This window comes from Haliotis rubra, unplaced genomic scaffold (assembly GCF_003918875.1).
Source record: "Haliotis rubra isolate DU_JTF1 unplaced genomic scaffold, ASM391887v1 Scf6, whole genome shotgun sequence".
Taxonomy (NCBI): Eukaryota; Metazoa; Mollusca; class Gastropoda; order Lepetellida; family Haliotidae; genus Haliotis; species Haliotis rubra.
This window is the reverse complement of record NW_025767301.1, coordinates 3,917,227-3,931,634: the sequence shown is the minus strand read 5'-3', so window position 1 is coordinate 3,931,634 and position 14,408 is coordinate 3,917,227. Positions and strand designations below refer to the sequence as shown.

Genomic DNA, 14,408 nt, shown 5'->3' with positions numbered 1-14,408 from the left:
TCTTCATGGGTCTATTCTCATTGGAGAAGACTTCAGTGCTATCCATGGTGTGAACAAATAGAAGACTACATAGCCTAGATAATAGGCCTAAAGATATTAGATTTAGCGGATAGTAGGCTACTAACATTGACAGCGGCATATGAAATTCCAGTCACACAACCGGGCTACCGCTTTGCAAAGTCATAAGGCCAGATAAACTGTTGCCAGTTCAGAAATTTCAAGGCTTACGAACAAAAGGGTCAACAGAGGAATATATAATGTTCAATATTTGTTACATATTTTATATTTGGGATTTCTCTTTCTCAGTACAGAAATCAAGTACTTTTGTTTAACTGAGTCCCATCTGGGAATCGGAGTGTTGAAATGATATGAAAACCTTATATTAAACAGATAACGAATTATGTCGAAAGACTATATTCCTCCCGCCCCAATACCACATTGTAACATCCCCAAAGCATGTCCTTCTATGTGTGTAATCAGCTAATTATAGCGACAGAGACAAATTATATATTTACACTAAACAAAAACAAATTTTTATGCCCGTGAAAACTATTTTCTGCGATTATTGGCACGAAAGTAGTCGCTACACAGCTGGCCACATTCGTCACCACTCGCCCCTTTCCGTAACCTTCAAGAACGGTATTCGGCTTGTCCCGGAATAACACGAGTTGGTCACGAATGATTCGGCTTGTCCCGGAATAACACGAGTTGGTCACGAATGAGTTGGCCAAAGCCCCTTTCCAGAAAGTCTGAGCACAATTCAAGTGCACAGATTAAACGTGCGATATGAAGAGATACAGATCATACTATTACGAAGACATAACTCGTAAAATGTGTCGTGTTTAAACCGAACCACGAGAAACACGACTTTCTGTACGAACGCTTGACACGCACGCACGCACGGCACGCACTCTCTCATAGCCTTAGGGACATTTTTCTTAACTGATACTGGCAGGTGCCCCACCTTTTTATCCTTGCGTCCTCACTTTGATATTGCTGTAAGTGGCTTACAACCATACTCACTATAGTCCATGTGTGCTGCGTAAAACATCATCCGACCCATCACTTACAAAAAAAGTGTGCGTTGTTTTTTTACATATATATCACAAATGTACATCACAATATGAGTACTATTAACATATTTAAACAGGCATGAGACACGGTCTTCTGAATACTTTGTAATGGCCGTCGTTGTTCCAGTTCCGCCTTGGATAATTGTAATATGTTTGCATTGTCAACCTAATTTGGCAACTTACGCTTGAGTGACTGGGGAAAAACACAGGATCTGTTGGTAAACACGTGTTAATTGTTATCCTTATATAGCGTGTTAATCCAATCTAAAACCAACGATCTTCATACTAATGGTTTATTATTTCATTTTGATTGTAAAGACACTGTGCAGAACAGGTATCAACAGTTCCATATAAATGGCGACATATGTTGTAATTTGGGAACTGTTTAATCATAAGCCTGTCATACAGATTCTGACACAAATATACCCAATGTAGCCCATGCAAGTCTAAAATGGGTGGGAAGTCTAGATTACTACAGTTTCAGGATCTGAAAATGAACAAAAGTAATTTATTAAGTGAATTCAGTTTAATCACGTTAATAAAATAATACCTATGTTCTTTTCTTTTATTAAATGACAAGTAGACAAACAGTGAAATTCATCATCTGGGTCACAATTGGTATTTTTCTTCAGTCTTTTGTATCATCTGTGTTAAGTAAATAGTTTAAGAAAAATAAATAAGAATAATTATTTGTTTAAAATTCTCTCCAGGGCGACTTTGTGAGATCTCTCTTGCAGATTGAACACCAGATGCCATGTAGTTTATCTCTATTACTATATTTTAGACAGCCTAGACTCTTGTTTCATTGCTATTATTATTATTACAAGTAATTTATACATACTGAAAGATAGTATTAATGTTTTCAGAATTCCAGCACAAGTTGATACCATATAAAATTTGACGAGGTAACAGAAATGAACGTTTTCTGTACATCAAAACATTTGCAATACTCGTTCTAAGTCACGCAAAGAGTTTAAGATAAACGCACACACACACGCAGACAGACACACCGAGATAGACAGACGGAGAGACAGACAGACGGAGAGAGACACACACGCGGACGGACAGACAACTACACACACAGACACACAGACGTATTTTAGGTATATAAAAATAATCGCGACGTTAAACCCCATTCCACAATACCTCAGAATTGATACGCCAAACACGTTTGTGTTTTACGGGGGGCGGTCGGGTAGCCTAGTGGTTAAAGCATCCGCTCGTGACTCCAAAGACACGGGGTAATGCCCCACATGGGTGCGATTTGTAAATCCCTTTTCTGGTCTCCCTCACCATTATACTGACACATGGCTTAAAGCGGCATAAAACAATATTCATTCCCTTAGGTTTTACGACGCACTTACCATTATACCAAAGACAGTACGGTGATATGATACCCATGCCGAGAATCGAACCTGGATCTCCGGCTAAAAAGCGAATGTTTTAACCTCATCAGTTCACGCAAAATACCAGTGGTTCCTTAGCTTGTATGTGTTGACTATATGGTGACCTCACCGAATGTGCATGTTTGCGTGTAATGCTGTTATCTTCAGATCAGCAGCTGTGTTAATGGGGTATGTATATCAATATCAGCTGCAGCCAACAGGTTATAAATGCTGTCCATACATTTAAATTCGGTTTTATACCTGAATGGCCGTGAACGTTTGTGGTACTGAAAATTTGTGAGTATTTTTTGTTTCACATAATGGTGTCGTATCTCCTTGCGTCCATTAAAGGCACACGGAAACGCTTAAGTGATGGCTACTATATGTGTCTGCATTTATTATCGCATTTACAGTGTAGCGTCTGCAGAATTATTCTTAAAACATTCAGTGATGTTTATGTATAAAAGGGTCCTAATCTGCGAGATATTTAAACGAATCTTAGCCACCGAGGCCAAGAAATTCAAAACATTGCCATCACAAGACATGTGTCGAACGTTTATGCATGCAGGGAAAGGCTTGTGCCGCTTTTATGGAAGTTAAATTTAAATACAATACATATTTACGTTAACAAGTAACGCGTTTTAAGATGGTACAATATTTTCTGTGTCATATATATATCACAATTAATCCATCTTATGCCCCGTGGGACCAAGATAAATTGGAAGGAACGTATTTCCTTTGATTTACACAGTACCGGGCGTGTTGTTTTAACAGAAGCACGTTTGTACACATACACACGCATGCACGACGACATATGAGCCATGTTCAATGCTAAGTCTTTTAAAGCACCATATTTGTATATAGCAGGTTGCTTTATATCACTTTACAAATTCATGAACAGACAATTTGCCAGAAGTAGCAATGTTTCAGATTGGTAAAGTTTCTATTTGTCCACACCCTGAAAACAGAAACATAATAGATATTGAGAATAATGACCTTGTTTATTTATAAAACATTCAATAAAGATTCAGTATTTTGACCGAATCATGTAAGTCACATTTTCGATAACTGGTACAGCGCAAATACAACCGTAATAAAGTTTTATAATTTTAACAGCAATTTTGGTGAGACTGCACGCAAATGCAATAGAGAGGAAATGAAAAACAGAATGCACGTGTAAGTTGTGACAATCACGTGCATTGTCAATGTGCGTGAAAAATCAAACGTCAGTCAACACGGTACACTGTCAAATTGAACGGATTACACCATAAGGTAATGGTCACACGTGCTCACGGTAAGAGAAAGTCTCATAGTTCTTGTGAAGAATTTGCAGAATATACCAACTTACATGTGCTCGCAAGATACATGTATGCGTAATGTACCACACACCACAATATGTACAAAGTCGACTGGTAATACCTACAATTCATTGTGTTGAATAATTCTATCAATATAACAGTTCTGGTTTTTTGACATTGTCCTTATCAAATTACATTTGACGATATATATTTCAGGCAATACCATATACATGTATGTGTAGTACATGACTAAAACAATATCACATTTTATATATAGTACATGATTCAGACAATATCACAAATGCACTATACATGATTCAGACAATATCACACGTGAAGTACATGATTCAGACAATATCACACATGTACAGTACATGATTCAGACAATATCACATATGTATAGTACACTATTCTGACAATATCACATATGTATAGTACATGATTCAGACAATATCACATATGTATAGTACACTGATTCAGACAATATCACATATGTATAGTACACTATTCTGACAATATCACATATGTATAGTACACTATTCTGACAATATCACATATGTATAGTACATGATTCAGATAATATCACATATGTATAGTACATGATTCAGACAATATCACATATGTATAGTACATGATTCAGACAATATCACATATGTATAGTACATGATTCAGACAATATCACATATGTATAGTACATGATTCAGACAATATCACATATGTATAGTACATGATTCAGACAATATCACACATGTATAGTACATGATTCAGACAATATCACATATGTATAGTACATGATTCAGACAATATCACATATGTATAGTACATGATTCAGACAATATCACATATGTATAGTACCCTATTCTGACAATATCACATATGTATAGTACATGATTCAGACAATATCACATATGTATAGTACATGATTCAGACAATATCACATATGTATAGTACACTTGATTCAGACAATATCACATATGTATAGTACATGATTCAGACAATATCACATATGTATAGTACATGATTCAGACAATATCACATATGTATAGTACATGATTCAGACAATATCACATATGTATAGTACATGATTCAGACAATATCACATATGTATAGTACATGATTCAGACAATATCACACATGTATAGTACCCTATTCTGACAATATCACTTATATGTAGTACATGATTCAGACAATATCACTCATGTATAGTACCTTATTCTGACAATATCACATATATGTAGTACCCTATTCAGACAATATCACACATGTATAGTACATGATGTAGACAATATCACATATGTATAGTACATGATTCAGATAATATCACATATGTATAGTACATGATTCAGACAATATCACACACATGAAGTACATGATTCAGACAATATCACACATGTATAGTACCCTATTCTGACAATATCACACATGTATAGTACCCTATTCTGACAATATCACATATGTATAGTACATGATTCAGACAATATCACATATGTATAGTACATGATATCAGACAATATCACATATGTATAGTACATGATTCAGACAATATCACATATGTATAGTACATGATTCAGAATAGTGTTGGGAATTGGTTAAAATCTCATAATTGATGATTGGTTCATTACCACCGATCAATCATCGAAAATTATTGGTTAGCGTCATTTTTATGAAATTTGTTAATGCACACAAAAAATAAGGAAAAAACATGTGAAAAATATTGTTAATGCAAAAAGTGTTCCCGAATTGTTTGTGTTCGATTATGAGAAAACATGATCGATTGCTAGATCGTTTAGTCACTGCGACCAATCTTCGATTATTTCAATCGGATCACCACAGATTCAGATAATGTCACACGTGTGTAGTACATGATCAGACAATATCACTCATGTATAGTACCCTATTCTGACAATATCACATATATGTAGTACCCTATTCAGACAATATCACACATGTATAGTACATGATTCAGACAATATCACACATGTGTAGTACATGATTCAGATAATATCACACACATGAAGTACAGGATTCAGACAATGTCACACATGTATAGTACCCTATTCTGACAATATCACACATGTATAGTACATGATTCAGACAATATCACACATGTATAGTACCCTATTCTGACAATATCACACATGTATAGTACCCTATTCTGACAATATCACATATGTATAGTACATGATTCAGACAATATCACACATGTATAGTACATGATTCAGACAATATCACACATGTATAGTACCCTATTCTGACAATATCACATATGTATAGTACATGATTCAGACAATATCACATATGTATAGTACATGATTCAGACAATATCACATATGTATAGTACATGATTCAGACAATATCACATATGTATAGTACATGATTCAGAATAGTGTTGGGAATTGGTTAAAATCTCATAATTGATGATTGGTTCATTACCACCGACCAATCATCGAAAATAATTGGTTAGCGTCATTTTTATGAAATTTGTTAATGCACACAAAAAATAAGGAAAAAACATGTGAAAAATATTGTTAATGCAAAAAGTGTTCCAGAATTGTTTGTGTTCGATTATGAGAAAACATGATCGATTGCTTGGTCGTTTAGTCACTGCGACCAATCTTCGATTATTTCAATCGGATCACCACAAATTCAGATAATGTCACACGTGTGTAGTACATGATTCAGACAATATCACATATGTATGGAACTGTATACAAAACCATTAGTCAGACAATATCCCAGTATAGTACAGTATTTCGATGGTCTCAGTTACTGACCACTCATCTTTGATTTTTTCTGCAGGATATTCTGAGGATATGCTGTCCTGGATGATCTAATGGCGGACTGTCAGTTAGGAGATGACCAATGGCTGGAGAGGAAGGCCGTGTTGAAGGACCAGACAGTCCTCCATGACTACATAGCAGGAGCCATTGGAGGTACTCACTGTTCTCTACCAACAGGGGGCACTGGTGGCGTAAGAGTAAAAGGGGCGTGCTTGATTAAGGGTATACATAGCCACAATTTGCTGAACTGAGTTTTGTCCCTTGGTGATGTCAGGATTCAATTATCAATATTTTGAATACTAAAGTGAGCGAGTGAGTTTAGTTTTACGTCGCACTCAGCAATATTCCAGCTATATGGCGGCGGTCTGTAAATAATCGAGTCAATCAGACAATCCAGTGGTCAACAGCATGAGCATCGATCTACACAATTTGGAACCACGTAAAGGAGCCTGACCACCCGATCCCATTAGTCGCCTCTTACGACAAGCATTGGTTATCTAATCAATTGAAAGCAAACAGGTAATGCACTACTATCAGTGTAGTTTGATTGGATAAGGCCACACCAATAAACAAATTGTAAGATTTTCATCCAAATATTTAAGAGAAGTGAGTAGTTTTTTCTTTTACGTTTTCTTTCCTAACAAACTGCAACTTCCATCTGATTTGATTCACATGATTGGTAGTAAATGAAAGTGACAAATCCTTAAAACCATATATATGATTTTCCTTCCTGTTGAAGCTTTAATGAGACCTAGAATGTTGTAACCTTGATTGTACATCTTTTGATCAAGTCATTTGATGCTCTTTGAAATCTTGACAAAAAGTGTGCCCGACTCTACCTCAGGAGGTTCGACGTAAACATGAAAGTCACGAAAACTGCTCGACATCAGGAGTGAGTGAGTGAGTGAGTTTAGTTTTACGCCGCACTCAGCAATATTCCAGCTATATGGCGGCGGTCTGTAAATAATCGAGTCTGGACTAGACAATCCAGGGATCAACAGCATCTGCTGAGCATCGATCTGCGTAATTGGGAACCGATGACAACCAAGTCAGCGAGTCTGACCACCCGATCCCGTTAGTCGCCCCTTACGACAAGCATTGGTTACTGAAGACCAATATTCTAACCCGGATCTTCACGGGTCTCGACATCAGGAGAAAGTTGAAATCAGTCCTCTTGTCATACAGACTTGTTCAGTGTTTTTGCCGCTCTCAGCCCACATGTATATGTTATAATATGAAATCAACGTGGCGGTCTCACTATTCTAAATCAGTGGAAGGAATGTGTCTTTTAACAATTATTGAACGATATCATATCATTGATATACCTGAAGCATACATGTTAAGCGCCTGGACCAAATTACCTTGTTTTTACTTCTAGTTGCCCTGCCAATCCGAACAGAAATTGCGATTTGTATGAATAATAATCTGAGTAACATGACTCGCCTCTAAATTTACATATATTGTACTGTCCAGCATTTAACATATTATGTTCTCAGCAAACTTCAAACGGGATAAACTGCCCTGAATCCGAATGTTAGCTCTACATATGGTTGTACGTTGTGCATAACTGCTGTTTATAGTCTTTTGTAAAGCATCCTGGTAAAAGTAATTCTTGTTTAATATTGCATTGTGTTCTCAGGTGGTGCTGGAATGGTAGTTGGCTATCCCTTCGACACAGTTAAGGTAATTCTCATATAATGAGTGAGTGAGTTTAGGTTTAGGCCACTTTTAGCAATATTCCAGCAATATCTCGCCGGGGGACACCAGAAATAGGACGAGCGGACGCGTTGACTACGAGGCTACCCCACATCCCCTATTAAAGGAGTGACATTGGTACAGTGAAAGATATCACAAAAGTTATAATACAATTTATCTAAAACCAGTACATTAACTGAATGAATATAATTAATGAAGATTCAAAATGTGATTCGGAAATAGTGAGGTTTGTAAACAATAATGTTTTCTAAAGTTTTTATTTACAAAATTATTTTGGAAGAAAAGTACATACATTTAATATAACTAGATGACGTTTTCGAGACCAGCAATTACCATTGCAGGGGATATCGATGACTTTGTTCTCTTGTATTTTGTTCAATGTCTGCAGACCGCCTCCGTGGTGTAGTGGTTAGACCGTCTGCCCGGAGAGCGGAAGGTCGCGGGTTCCATTCCCGACCGCGCCATATCAAAAGACGTTAAAATATGGTACTTGTTGGTCCCTGCCTGGCGCTCGGCATTAATGAGTACAGCAAGGACTGGTCGGCTCGGAGTCAGTATAATGTGTCTGAGTGGGGTATTCATGCTTCACTGCGGCATGGTATCTCAGTGGGCTAGCACTATAAAACCAGCTTCAGTCTGGGCTAGTACAAGCAATCGACCATACACATACACACGCATATTCTCAAATATTCTAAAGCACGACGTTAAACCCAATTCCTCCTCACCTCTATGTCTGCACGTACTAACCATATTTGTATTGTGTTCTGAGTTTATACATCCCATTGTATTATGTTCTATCTGTAGGCGCTTTCCATTGTTGTATTGTGTTCCTGTCTGTTTATGCATCCCATTGTATTATGTTCTCTCTGTAGGTACTTTTCATTGTTGTATTGTGATCGGTCTGTTTATGCATCCCATTGTATTATGTTCTATCTGTAGGCGCTTTCCATTGTTCTATTGTGTCTGAAGGCGCTTTCCATTGTTGGTACATTGAGAGAAGGAAATATGACTGGCATAAATACTTGTTAGTCAGTACTTTGGTCACACATAAGCATTATGATGGCAGAGAGAGGTGAAATTTTAGATGGAAGTAGGTGGGGATTTGATTCTGGATGGTTACAGATATACACGCAGGAAGGAAATCAAGAATGGTTCAGTTCCCTGGATCAGGGATTGAGTCAACCGAATTAATTAGCCTACTCAAGTCCAATTAGCAATTTATTACCTATCAGTTAAGCGGTGTGAACAGCATACTGCCAGAAATGGGACTTACGGAAACCGCACCGCCAGAAATGGGACAACGCGCTAGACCAATTAAAAGGTATGATAATCTCACTGTCAGAAATGGGACTGCCAGAAATGGGACTAAATGGGACTATATGTTCTGTATTTAGGTGCTGCTGCAGATACAGGGAGGCGGGAACCGCTACAACAACATCCTGGACTGTGTCAAGAATCTCCACACACAAACAACACTGGTAATAAGAACAACCTATGACATGATACTTACATCACAACATAGATATCGGTTGGTGCCAGAAATACTGGTTTGTTTCTTTGATAAAATAGCCAGGGCTATGTCCAAATTCTTCTGTTATATTATGATCTGAGTTTCTGATTTACATCAATATGCATAAGATTGATATCATTACACAGTCATTATATCATCACTGTTCGCGTTTCCTGTTTAAAAGGGCGATGGGATAGCTTTGCGGTTAAAGCGTTTCTCGCCACACCGAAGACCCGGGTTCGATTCCCAACATGGGCACAATGTGTCAAGCCCATTTCTGGTGTCCCCGCCCCGATATTGCTGGAATATTGCTGAAAGCGGCGTAAAACTAAAGTTACTCACTCTCTCCCGGTTTAAGGGGAGTAGGGGAAGGCAAGAGGTTGACGTGTTAACACATGAAAGCTGAGTTTGATTCCCCACACACATACGATGTTGGAGTCCATTGATTGAGTTCACATGGTGGAAAATGGTTAAACTCACCCCTCACTTTGGTCAGTAGGGACTACCCTTTATCATACCATATATTAATTATAAACACTTCATTTCAGTCAAATGGTTTTTTCCGTGGTTTGTCATGGCCCCTGATGTCAAGTGTCGCCCTCACGTCCATCTTCTTTGGCGCATATGGGACAACTCTGTCTCTTCTTGGTCACCAGAGGGAGTCTTCACAGCGCAGCGCCACCTACTATTCGACAGTCTTAGCTGCAGGTTGTGTTGCTGGTGCTGCTCAACTGCCCTTGTCATGCCCGGTAGACACACTGAAGATCGTCCTGCAGTCTCAGATACCCCAGGGTGACAAGCTAGGTGGGGCTACTTAGGTGGTATATATAGTAAAAAGAATCAAAGACCAACCCAGACCTGGACGTCCAAGAAAAAACTAGTGCTCGTGACGACAGGGCCTTAATTCGCTTAGCCAGACGCAATCCAATGACCCATGCTGAAGACCTCCGTAGACAATGGCGAGTGGGCGTCAGACTGTCCACGAATACCGTCCGAAAGAGGTTAAGAGCTGCAGGATTGCGTGCACGTAGACCAGTCAGACGTCCATTTCTCACTGACAGACACATGCAAGAACGCCTGGCGTGGTGCAGGTTAAGGCAAAACCACAATCTCCGATACTGGCGCAGAGTCCACTGGTCGGACGAAAGTCGTTACCTTTTGCACGTCACTGACGGCCGCAGCCGTGTCTGGCGCCGCCGCAATGAAGCTTATAACCTGGAAATGATTGAACCACCGGTCCCCTTTGGCGGTGGCTCAGTGATGGTGTGGGTTGTGTGTCCTACGACGACCAAGCTGGACCTAATCACAGTACCGGAAACGTTAATCGGACAACGTTTAGATTAAAAGAATCAAAGCTGAAAAAATCAAATCTGGATGATGTATTTTTTACATATTTTATTGCGTGGAATGAGTTAATGAGTAAAGTTTTACGTGGCTTTTAGCGATATTCCAGCAATACCATGGCTGTGGACACAGGAAATGTGCTTCACACATTGTATCAATGTTGGGAATCGAACCCAGGTCTTCGGAGCGAACGCTTTAACCGCTAGGCTATCCCACTGCCCCTTTATTGAATGGATCTTGTCTGTTGACGCGCAGACACATGCCTCAGAAATTTGATTTTAATAAAATGAGACCTGTTAAAATTGTAAAACCCCACTCGCCGACCATAATGCATATATATATATGGCAACATATATGTTTAGAAAAACACCAACTGAATGTCAAATGAGTGTACCTCCTCTCTGGAATACCTTTGACTAATGCTTGGTCCCAGAAATACGATTTTCAATATGGCCACCGTGACAGCCATTTTGAAAAACATATGTATGGCTACATGGCACGTTTATCAAAATTGTAGCGGCCATAAAATTTCCTAGTCCGTGCTGGGATTCGAACCACGAACCTTCTGATCAGAAGTCGTCCACATGACCAAAAAGGTTAACCTCTTCGGCAAGCTGACAAGGTAAGGATGTCATCTGTGGGATGACTCCACGCCCTGCTACAAAATGTTAAGAATGTTTGTATTTGTGTAATCATATTTAACATTTCAAGTACTTCCACCTTGATTGCACCTTTTTACTTCAACCATATTGCAAGCTGAAACATATTTAGGGACATATGTGCCCAAAGTCTATTGGGATTTCGTATGAGTACTGAACAGATCATCTTAGATATTGGCCTTTAGACAACGAATATGCTCCTGAATTCTTATAAACTGCATTTACTGGCACTTGGCACATCATCTTGGCCACAAAATGTTAATGTCTAAGCTGATGTGTCACATGCTTATTCACACAAATGATTTCTTCTTAACCATGCTCCTGAATCTAAAAAGCACATCAGATTTGTTGCTCTAAATACGTCACTCGCCCACGTCACGAATGTAACTGTTCTCGTTTTAGTAATATCAGTTTAGGGACCGTTCATAATTTATGGCTAGGGGGAGGTGATGATGATTTTAAGGGGGGTGACCCATTTTGTTCTGGGGAGCTAGGGGGTCAGCAGTTTTGTACACACGTACTAGGGGGGTGGGGTTCAGCAATTTAAAATTATGCTTAGAAATTATGGGAAGGGGCGGGGGGGTCATTGATTTTGTACATGACATGCAAGGGGGTCACTTATTATATGTGTAATTTTCAGATGCACACAAAAAATTCAACCGTGGCCCCACTACAGCAGCTATGGATATTATCCGTCTTCGAGGGATACAAGGCTTATACAGAGGATTAAGTGCACAGGCCTTGAGAGACATCCCAGTCAGTGGTATTTTCATGATGACTTATGAACTACTGACACACACAACCACCAGTGTGATGCCCACAGTTCCATCTCAGGTCATCAACTTTTTCTCTGGAGGACTCAGTGGTATAATCAGCTGGTCCTGTATTCTACCTGTTGATGTAGTCAAGAGCCGGATACAAGCAGACCCAGAGAGGCGCCTGTACAGTGGATTGTGGGATTGTGCCACAAAAAGTTATAAAACAGATGGAGGGAAGATATTTTTTAAAGGTGCTGTGGTAATATATCTACGGTCCTTCACGTTGAATGCAGTCATCTTGATGGTGTATTCTGAATGTCTTAAATTGTTCAAGCAGTACCTGTGAGCTATGATGCTGTAGCTTGCCCGAAGCACCGAATTCAATCGCTGCCCTGAGAACACTGAATTTACCCACAAGCCTGTATGAAAATTGTATTTTCTGAAACGATCAAATCTCAATAAAACCAGACCTTCGATTCATTATCGTAGTAGTGCTTGTAGGAAACATATTTTCGTTTATCGTGCCTATGTGTTCTTATTGAACATGGATTCAATAAAATCTCATAATATCTTGTGCTATCTTTTATGTGCTTTGGGCGGAAGAGCGGAAGGTCGCGGGTTCGATCCCCGGCCGCGTCAAACCAAAAGACGTTAAAATATGGTACTTGTTGGTCCCTGCCTGGCGCTCGGCATTAATGGGTACAACAAGGACTGGTCGGCTCGGAGTCAGTACACTGTGTCTGAGTGGGGTATTCATGCTTAACTGTGGCATGGTATCTCAGTGGGCTAGCACTATAAAACCAGCTTCAGTTTGGGCTAGTACAAGCAGCCGCACATACACATACACACGCATGCACGTTGTCATATGAGCGAAATATTCTCAAGTATACGACGTTAAACCCCATTTCACCTCACCTCCTTCAGATATTGAACATAGTTTAACACATTACTGATGATACTGATGTTACTTGAAAGGTTCTTGTTGGCCATAACCCGTGAAGATCCGGGTTAGAATTGATCTTCAGTAACCCATGCTTGTCGTAAGAGGCGACTAACGGATCGGGGGGTCAGGTTCGCCGACTTGGTTGACACATGTCATCTGTTCCCAATTGTGTAGATCGATGCTCATGCTGTTGGTCACTGGATTGTCTGGTCCAGACTCGATTATTTACAGACCGCCGCCATATAGCTGTAATATTGCTGAGTGCGGCGTAAAACTAAACTCACTCACTTGTTGGTCATATACATTTCCTGATAAAAAGTCGATCACAATATTCTGGGTGTTGATCATTATGTTCTGTATGATAATTGGATCTTGAAGATGCTGATCAGAAGCGGGTGAAAGTAGTCGGGGAGAAAAGTTGAAATCGCTCACTAAAGTAAACGTTCATATTGGGCAATAATTACATTAACAAACACTGTTAAAAATCATCTTTTTAAAGTGTTTTACATAAACGTAACACACAAGTGTTACAATACTTTTAACTAAATTACAGATTTCCACGTGGTTAACAAACAATGTTTTATCAAATATCATACATACTAGAGATGCACGGAGCATATATTTCACTACTTCGTTCTGTTCAAAACAGTTCTTTGGTGAAAGTAAATTACATCATTTAAGGAACGTATATATTCAAGTGAAGATCCCTTTCAGCAATCGACGATATTCCATGGGGTTTTACAATGAACTGAAAATGAAAATATACTACTCAAAGTTAGCTAAGGATAACAATTTCCGAATATGACAATGAACATCTCACTGACAAATACAAATAACCATGGACAAAAACATGCAAATAAATGTTTAACTCAAAAGAAATTGTTGTCGTGTGTTGATGAAGACGCCAAACTAACACGTAATGGACCGGTGAGGTGAGACTGC

At 38.9% G+C, this 14,408-nt stretch overlaps 1 protein-coding gene across 5 annotated transcripts; it reads left to right on the top strand.

The window, feature by feature from the left end:
* The first annotated feature begins 980 nt into the window (after positions 1-980).
* On the top strand, positions 981-13,095 carry LOC124255388 (solute carrier family 25 member 45-like). 5 transcript variants are annotated; one of them, XM_046689295.1, is made up of 6 exons: positions 981-998; positions 6,556-6,689; positions 8,176-8,219; positions 9,647-9,730; positions 10,311-10,566; positions 12,406-13,095. In XM_046689295.1, the coding sequence occupies exons 2-6, from the start codon at positions 6,590-6,592 to the stop codon at positions 12,867-12,869; spliced, it is 948 nt and encodes a 315-aa protein (XP_046545251.1). In that variant the 5' UTR covers positions 981-998; positions 6,556-6,589; the 3' UTR covers positions 12,870-13,095. The 5 variants fall into 5 exon arrangements, with proteins under 5 accessions (XP_046545251.1, XP_046545250.1, XP_046545252.1 ...); XM_046689294.1 differs by lacking the exon at positions 981-998 and adding an exon at positions 2,670-2,755; XM_046689296.1 differs by lacking the exon at positions 981-998 and adding an exon at positions 3,680-3,730 and having other exon boundaries at positions 10,419-10,566.
* The last annotated feature ends 1,313 nt before the right edge of the window (positions 13,096-14,408 follow it).

Bases quoted from the DNA above. Each gene is read 5' to 3' on its own strand.
- LOC124255388 (XM_046689295.1), top strand. From the start codon at position 6,590: ATGGCGGACTGTCAGTTAGGAGATGACCAATGGCTGGAGAGGAAGGCC. The intron at 8,220-9,646 runs GTAATTCTCATA...TTCTGTATTTAG, and splicing joins ATCCCTTCGACACAGTTAAG to GTGCTGCTGCAGATACAGGG. The intron at 9,731-10,310 runs GTAATAAGAACA...ACTTCATTTCAG, and splicing joins TCCACACACAAACAACACTG to TCAAATGGTTTTTTCCGTGG.